Consider the following 9,131-nt stretch of genomic DNA (forward strand, 5'->3'; position numbering starts at 1 on the left):
TCATTTTCTGGTATTTTGTTTGGGAAATTTGCACTTAGGATGATGAGTAAGAGGCTGTTCTTTTTATTTTTTGAGATGGAGTCTTTGTCACCCAGGCTGGAGTGCAGTGGCACTATCTCGGCTCACTGCAGCCTGGGTTCAAGTGATTCTCCTGCCTTAGCCTCCAGCTCCTGGGTTCAAGTGATTCTCCTGCCTTAGCCTCCAGCTCCTGGGTTCAAGTGATTCTCCTGCCTTAGCCTCCAGCTCCTGGGTTCAAGTGATTCTCCTGTGCCGGCTGTAGTTTTGTATAGTTTCAAGCTTTAATTATACTTTGTAAAACTTGTAATTATGTTCTTAAAATTAACCTATATTGTTGCATGTAGCTATACCTTCCTCCTTTTCGTGGTCGTATTAATATTCCATTGTTGTCTTTACCACAGCTTAGACTGCTATTTAGGAACATTTAGGTTGCTGCCAAGTAATTGCTATTTTATAGTGTTGCTGTGAACATTATTGATAGTACAGTGACTTTCAAACGTTTTTGCACCCAACCTATTTTATGTGGCAACCCAGTACACAGATAAGGTATATTTACAAATATGCACCTGAAACAATTCAAAGTGTCTTTTAGATACTTCCTGTTCATACGTGTACTTCTTTGCGTGTGTGCGCTTAAATGCTAGTCTTAACTTTCTGAACTGATTGTGTGTCCCGCTGGGTCTCTAGCTCAGGACATCTGCCTGTGGGTCAGGCATTGGAAGTATAGCAGGAGTGGGCTATCCTGTATTTCCTGGTTCTACACTCACTGTAGCCTGTTACCAATTCTCAGGAGTAGGCCAAAACATCATAATCCTGCAGGTAATGTGGAAACTTAATCAGCACATGGTTAGACCATATTTAAGTAATATGCCACTTCAGGCTCATGAGGGCACTCTGTTCTTAGGTTAACATAGCTGCTAGAGTGACAGTGTCTCTCTCGGAGTAATAGCCCTCAACACATCTGCCTCTCCACTGGGCTGCTCCAGTACTGATTGGTTGATTGTGCACCGCTGTCATCCTGTGTCCTGCCATTCTCTGTGTTAGAGCTCCTGTTTCCTGTAGCTCATATCTGTTTCTCTCTTGGTTCAATGAGTTTTACGGGACACATCTTTCAGCATCCTCTTAAGAAAGGTGAACACAGGAGGAAATGTTTTTGAGGTCTTATATGTCCAGAAATGTCATGGCTGTGTATAGAACTCTGTTAGAAATACGTTAGAATTTTAGAAACATTCTCCATCATCTTTACCATTCCAGTGTTGCCGTTGAGTGTGAAGCCATCTTGATTATGTTCTCACATGTAATCTGTGTTTCCTGTTTAGAAACTTTGAGGGTCTTCCCTTTATTACCAGTGTTTGGAAATTCTATAGAGATGTGTTTTCTTGTGAGTCTGGCTTTGCCCACTTTGCTGGACACTTGGTAACCCCTTTAGTCTGTCAATACATGTTGTTAAACACGGGAAAACTTTTTCAAAAATATTTCTTTTGATTCTTGTCCCTTTCAATTTTCTGGATTTTTTTTTTCTTTATAGAAGTCTTTTTGTTTGGGAGGAAGTCCTAACCTTTCCTCGTATACCCTCCCTATATGTGTAACAGCGTCTCTGTTTTCACATTCAGTAGTTCATACTGCTGTCTTAACACCTTTAGCTCTAACATTAACAACAGCTCCACATACATCATCACTGTAGTCATCAAAAGATTCTCCAATAAGGCACACGGTAGAGTCTCTAGCCAAAAGTGATTGAGGTCCCTTCATGTCTGCTGTTTGTTCAGTGTAAATTAGCCATCATCCTCCCCATTTGTTTTTCTCATCTTCCCACATGGGCTCAATACCATCCTTAAAAAGTGAGTAGTCACAGCCAGGCATTAAATTACTAGACAACTGGATATGGTTGTACAGAGCCCAAAAGTCAACAGGATCAAACTTAGAGATCAGTGGCAGGTTCGCTTGCCAAGTTTTGCTTTTATCTTTTTTAAAAAAACCAGAGTGCCCATCTGTTCTGTAGAGGATGTTTAATGTAGTGTTCTGGGTTAGCAACCTCCTGATTAGATTCTGTTTTCTTCCCTTCCTTAGGGGGATTAGGTGGTTTCTGGTTTGACGGTCACCGTCTCAGATCGATCTGCTCCTGCTTTTAACTCTGCTCTTCGTGTTTCCTACCACTGGCCTGTGAGACAGCCTTTTCAGTTCTCTCACTGACAAACTTTTAGTTCTTATTTATCCATCTGTTTTCCAGCTTTCAAAATGTTGTAGCTTTGTCTCTTGGGTTTTTCTCATACTAATGGATTTTATTAAAAAGAATCTCTGTTTTATTTTTAATGGAATATAGGGAGAGAATGAAGTTAAAGTTAAGTTAAAGTTCTGTCTTGATACCTTGACCCAGAGGTCATTTTTCATTCTCTTAGATATGTCTTTAATTAGTAGAAATTCTTTGTTTTAATACAGTCAGATATTTATTAGTCACCATATTTTTTATTGTGTTGAAAAAATTCTTTCCTACTGTGATGTCATAAAGATTCTCTGATACTGCCTTACATAGTTGCCTGGCTGTCACATTCAGGCACAGGAGGCCATCCTTTCTCTGCTGATGGGCAGTGCCAGTGTCAAGTCACCAGAGGCTCTTTCAGAGTTCTCCACTCTGGATGCGTCTGATGTTATTGAGCAGCTTTAGAGTAGTTCCCATGCTGGTGAGCAGTCTTCTTATCTTGATCTTTAGTGACTTTGAAGTCAGAGCAGTCAGTTTTTTATAGATTTCCATTTGTTAAAAAAAAAAAAAAAAAAGGCGAGTTGGAGGGCAAATACTTTAAGCTAGATCACAAGTAAACTTAGACACTTCATTTTCTGATTCAGTTGCTTTATGTTGAGCTCCATTGTATCAGAGATACAAAAGGGCAGTGCTGCTCTTCTGGATTATTGGAAAGACTGGGAAGAAGAGAAATTTTAAAAAATAGAATGGATACTTTCATCTTTAAAACAAAACAAAAACTCTGATGTGGATGTTCCAGGCATTCTGTAAATGAATTCTTATGAAAAGGTTGAATCAGGCAGGTCTTAGGTAAACCATAAAATTACAGTATTTTATGTATTTTGTATTTGTTTCATCATAGGATATATGATTGGATGCCTGAACAACCAAATATATTCCAAGTGGAGCAATTGGAACGCCTGAAGCAAGAATTGCCAGAACTTAAGAGCTGTTTGTGTCCCACTGTTAGCCGCTTTGTTCCCTCATCTTTGTGCGGGGAGCCTGATATCCATGTGGATGCCAATGGCATTGATAACGTAGAGAATGCTTAGTTTTTATTGCGCAGAGGTCATTTTGGGGGCATGCGCCGCTGTTCTGGGTATTCATTTTTCGTCACTGAGCATCGTTGACCTATGCCTTTTGGGCTTCTCAGTTCAATGAAGCAATAATGAAGTATTTAACTCTTTCACTACAGTTCTTGCAAGTATGCTATTTAAATTACTTGGCCAGGTATAATTGCCAGTCAGTCTCTTTATAGTGAGAAAATTTATTGGTTGGTAATATAAATATTTTAAACTGAATATATAAATCTATAATGTTAAACAAATATTCATTAAAAGCATAGCACTTTGAAATTAACTATATAAATAGCTCATATTTACACTTACAGCTTTTCATTTGATCAGGTCTGAAATCTTTAGCACGTAAGGAAAATGACTATGCATAATTATACCTGACCATGGAAAAAAGAAGTACCTCAAATGCATGCATTTGCACTGGTGATTCCAACTGCACAAATATTTGTGCCATCTTATATATAGGTATTTTTTACATGGGTTGACATGCACACAACACCATTTTCATTCAGTATGAACCTTGAGGCTGCTGCCATTTTTCCACTTAACCAAACCAGCCTGAAGGTGAACCTTGAATCTTGTTTCATAAATCTTTCAAAAGTTGTTTTACATCAATGTTAAAATTTCAAAATGCTGCAGGGTAATTTAATGTATAAAATATTAGTAAGAAAAAGTATGTATTGCATACGTAGTAGAATAGATCACAACGTATAAATTCAATTCAGTGCATGCTGTAGGTGTGAAGCATGAGATATTGTACATGTTTACCGTTAGGTCCTTGCGTCTGTGGTGCTAGGTGAGTGTGAGGAGATGGCAAGGACTGGACGCATTTTGTTGCCTAAAAAAAAAGGCTGTTTGTAGGCGTTTTAAATATGCTTATTTTGTGTGTCTCTCACTACTTATTACACACTGTTGCTTTGTGAGTTTGTTTTGTATGTGTGTTGTACAGTAGTTAAATTTCCATGCAGAAAAATAAGTGTCCTGAATTCTCATATTAGTTTTCTTTATCGTATATCATGCATGTAATTTATTTAGAAATGTAGGTCTTACTAAATGTATATGCATGTGTTTCAGATTATACTAGGATTTCTTGGATTAGAAGCAGATTGTGTTAACTGTAACTTAAAGAATGTTAAATAAAATGATACAGATTTATTTTCTTCATTACAAAATGAAATTTCAAGAAGGTGTTACTTTTGTAGAATGGTTTTATAATGTGACAAGAAATTTTAATATAGTGTCTACCCTAAAGGGATGGCTTATTTGCATCTACCTTTTACTGCATGTTTTTCACGAGGCAGTTTATTCATATATTGACATATTTTGGTAGTAGCTGAGAACCTAAGACTTGAAATTATACATTGTGTATTATTTTTTAAGCTGAACAATGCAGTTTTGGTCAGATCTTATTTGTGTGAAGATAGGCTCTGAAATCTTATGGTATTGCATTTGTAACTTTCATAGTAATGGGAAATAGTTTAGGAAATGGAGTCTTCTGCAAGGGTTCTGTATACTTTTCCCACATTGTGTGAGATTTTCCAACATTTTGGTGTGAATTGGGCACTTTTGGAAAACTCCTGAAAAAGAATTAGTTTCCTTCATCTGCAGACCTTTGTCCAATATGGTTGCCATTTCTTTATAGTAACTCAATTAGTCATATGTGTTTGTTTCTAGTCCTGCTCCTTTGCTCCTCTCCTATGCCTTCCCAATGCTGGCTCCATTTTGAAGACTCGAGGACAGAGGGGAAGCAGATCATAAAGAGAAAAAGGAGACAGAAGAAAGGATGAAGGAAGAAGGTCATGGGGAGTGTGGCTTCTGAGCAGTTGAGTTGCTGGGGAGAGCAGACAGTCACTGCCTACAGTACAGACAGAACCTTCTGCTCACTTGCTGTCCTATCTCTTCCTGACCTTGTGAACCGGTGTTGGTAGGTGATTACAACATGACAAGCAGTGGCTCCGTATTTTCACAGGGCGAAGTCTGGGCCTTCATATCAGTAACTGTTGCCTTTTACACCCTGCTTCAGCCACACTGTCCCTGTCATTGGCCCTGGACTTCCTGTCTGTGCCCGTGTGTCCCCTGCCTGGGAGCCCTCTCCCATAGTCACTTTCTCTCTGCCAAACTCATTTCTTCTTGTACCCAAGACCTCTCTCCTGAGCCCTTGTGGAAACTCCAGAAAGGATGAATCCATCTTTGTGCTCCTTGGGTTGTACCTTGATCAGGCTGTGCATCACAGTAATTCTAGGTAGGCAGAGTTGATCTTTGTCTCATCTGCCAGGCTGTGGGCTCTTGAAGGGCAGGGACCTCGTCATAGTCATTTTTATTTTCACAGTGCTTGGAACATGGTGGAAAATGAATGTTGGAATTATTGGAGTAATATAATTTGTATCAAATGTCCTTTTGAATTAAGAGATTTAGTTATGTTTACTAAGAATGTAAACTTTGGTTCACATCTTGACAATTAGGATGGTTTATTGATGTGAATTTTGAAATGTAGAGGTATAATGTTAAATTATTTTATACTTTATGGAAATCAAGTGAAATGTTTGATAAAATGCCACCATTATCCTCTGGTATTTTCTACTCTCTGGAATTATGTACTGTAAATGATCAGATGTAAATGTGAGGCACACCGCTCACCCCTGTGTGGGAAGTGTGGTGGTACTTCCTGCCACCCACCCACCTCTCTGCCGTTGCTCCTTGTGACACTTGTCTATCGTCTTCCCTCCAAACTCCAAGCCTACAGCTACCTCAGTACTGCTTTCCTTGTCTGAAAGACCTCCTTTGCCTTCCTTCAGTGTCCCGCTCAGGTGCCACCTCCTCCATAAAGCTCATCTCAGCTTTTGATCTGAATCATGATGGAAACATGCAGACAGCCTCTCAGTCTTACTATTTAATGTTGTAGCTGGGAAAAAACCCAGAGAGGTTAACTGATATACTGGGTTGGGACTAGGATGTGGGTTTTGTGACTCTGAATCCCATGTTCTCAAACTATGCTGCCTTCCGAAGTCTGGCATTTGTTAGCTCTTGCTTCCTTGTAGTCCAGCTTCTTATGTGCCTGTTATATTCTCCAGTAAGATTGTAAGCCCCTTAAGGGCAGGGACGTCTTTGCATCTCTAGCACTGCTGTAGTGTTCTATCCTTAGTTATGAACTAGATAAATAAATGGTGGTGGCAACAATCCTAGTTTCCTAACTCAGATTGTTTCACGATAAACATACAGTTTTGTATGGCATGCGTGGCCATAATGTCTGGAGTATGTGTGCGCTCACATGTGCATGTGTGTTTGCATGTGTTTGTATGTTTACCCATGGAGTTCTCTGTCTGGTTGCTTGGAGTCATGTATTTGATGGATTATGCTAAAACCAAGTTTTTGCTCCATGCAGACTGAGGAGAAATAACAGGGATAGTTATTCCATGTAAGTGGAAGAAGAAGGTACAGTTTTTCCCCCAGGCCTGGTTGCCTCTTCCTGGGACAGCATACCTAAATCCCGCAGTTGGTGGACTGGTAGTGAAAAGGGCGCTGCCTTGGATAGGAATTGTGTGGCCTGGGGCAAGTCACCTCATTAGTCCTGGCAGACACTCATTGCCCTTTCTGCTTCGGCTCGCTCTCTATGCCTCTGACTAAATTCTGCCTTTCACATTATTACTGGCTTGGTACTCTAGGTTGATAATGGAGTCCCGTTAATTGAGATTCGGATACAATTGATTTATTCCTTTGCATTTTAGTTTTGGATCATGTATTTTTGGGGTAGAAAGCAAAGTATCTGTATTAGAAATACTGCATGATTTTGGCATTCATGATTGGAAACTCATTCCAATATGACCTCTTAGTGGGCTTGTACAATTTGAGAAGTAGGTTTGAGGTTTTTAAAATGCAAGAGACCATATGAGGAAGACTACCATGCAAATGTGTGTGGAGATGAGGAGGGGAGATGATGGGCTGGAACAGTTGGAGACTTCATAGAGCTCTCAGGCTCTCACAGATACAGGTGCAGGTCAAGGGAGTTGTGAAACCAGCTTGGGTCGCAGTCTGCATAAAGTCAGAGGCCAGGGTCATATTCATGGTGTGTTCAGGGGGAATGAAGGAGCCATTTTGACAATGGAGAATATATTATGAATGCCAAAGAGAAGCTTAGCATCGTATAGGAGATAAAAGTTAATGATTTTTAAGAAGGGAAATGACATGAAAGGCAAGTGTTTTAAAGTAATGAGGAAAGTAATATTAGTGTAGGAATAAGAGGAATATTATAATTTATCTAGTCCTCTACTAAATTTACCTAAATATGAAAATAGAAATGTGGATAGGATGGGTGAACTTCTGAAGCTTACTTGCAAAGCCAAGCTACTTAATTTAACAGGAAGAAAGCAATAAAAGCTCAGCAAAAGTTCGGTGGCATCCCACAGTTTTAAATATGTCTCTCTGCAGACCAGATCTCTCAAATAAGTTCTGGATTCATACATCCAGCTGTGTCCCCATCTCCACTTGAAGGTCTAATAAGCATCTCACACTTAACGTACCTGAACAAAGCTCTTGCTTCCTCCTTCCTTCTACCAAACCTGCTCCCATCCCACCTCCTCCCAAGTTCTGTCTCAGTGTGTGGTGCCTGGGAGTCATCCATGCGATTAGTATAGCTTTATGTTATGTGTGTTAGGGTAGTTGCTCAATATTTTTAAATAACTTTTAAATATTTTAAATATTTTTAAATAACTTGATACTTTATCAAATGCCAGAAGAATACGCTTGAGAGTCTGATCAGTGTTGGACTAATTTGCTATATTAAGAACATAGCAGGGGCCGAGTGCAGTGGCTCATGCCTGTAATCCTAGCACTTTGGGAAGCTGAGGCAGGCAGATCACCGGAGGTCAGGAGTTCGAGACCAGCCTGGCCAACACGGTGAAACCCCATCTCTACTAAAAATACAAAATTAGCCGGGCATGGCAGGCGCCTGTAATCCCAGCTACTCGAGAGGTGGAGGCAGAAGAATCACTTGAACCTGGAAGTTGGAGGTTGCAGTGAGCCGAGATCATGTCACTGCACTCCAGCCTGGGTGAAAAAAACTAAAATTTATTTGGAGAGGCAAAGGAACTAGAACAGCTAAAAACAATTTTGAACAAGAAGCAAGTGGGAGGAATCACTCTACCTGATTTTAAAACTTATAAAACTATAGGAATCAAAACTTTGGTACTGGTGGAAGGATAGATACATAGATCAGTGGCCCAAAATAGAAAAATCCACATAAGCACAGCCAAATGCTTTTTGACAGACATGCAAAGGCAATTCAGTGAAGGATTGAAAGAAGGATGGTCTTTTCAAGAAATGATGCTGGAGCGGCCAGGCGTGGTGGCTCACGCCTGTAATCCCAGCATTTTGGGAGGCCGAGGTGAGTGGATCACTTGAGGTCAGGGGTTCAAGACCAGCCTGGCCAACATGGCAAAATGCTATCTATACTAAAAATACAAAAGTTAGTGGTGGCATGCATCTGTAATTCCAGCTACTCAGGAGGTTGAGGCATGAGAATCACTTGAACCTAGGAGGCGGAGGTTGCAGTGAGCCAAGATTGTGCCATTGCACTCCAGCCTGGGCAACAGACTGAGACCCTGTCTCAAAAAAAAAAAAAAAAAAAAAAAAAAATGCTGGAGCAATGGGACATCCAATGCCACGAGAATGAATGTTGGCCTAAATTTTACACCTATACAAGAAGTAACTCAGATCATAGATTAAAATATAAAACCCCAAGTCTTTTAGCAGATAACAGGCTGGGTGTGGTGGTTCACACTTGTAATCCCAGAACTTTGAGA

The 9,131-nt window shown here is 40.0% G+C and overlaps 1 protein-coding gene and 1 pseudogene across 2 annotated transcripts in view; one reads left to right on the top strand and one right to left on the bottom strand.

The window, feature by feature from the left end:
• Positions 1 to 6,510, top strand: part of GPCPD1 (glycerophosphocholine phosphodiesterase 1) — a 69,271-nt gene extending 62,761 nt beyond the window's left edge. For both annotated transcript variants that reach the window (XM_055265074.2, XM_055265075.2), the window contains one exon: positions 3,120 to 6,510. In XM_055265074.2, coding sequence (XP_055121049.1) covers positions 3,120 to 3,309 — 190 coding nt within the window. In that variant the 3' untranslated portion in view covers positions 3,310 to 6,510. The remainder of the gene's footprint in view (positions 1 to 3,119) is intronic.
• Positions 1,516 to 2,409, bottom strand: LOC129474898 (eukaryotic translation initiation factor 4E-like; annotated as a pseudogene).
• Positions 6,511 to 9,131: the final 2,621 nt, after the last annotated feature.

This window comes from Symphalangus syndactylus, chromosome 24 (assembly GCF_028878055.3).
Source record: "Symphalangus syndactylus isolate Jambi chromosome 24, NHGRI_mSymSyn1-v2.1_pri, whole genome shotgun sequence".
Taxonomy (NCBI): Eukaryota; Metazoa; Chordata; class Mammalia; order Primates; family Hylobatidae; genus Symphalangus; species Symphalangus syndactylus.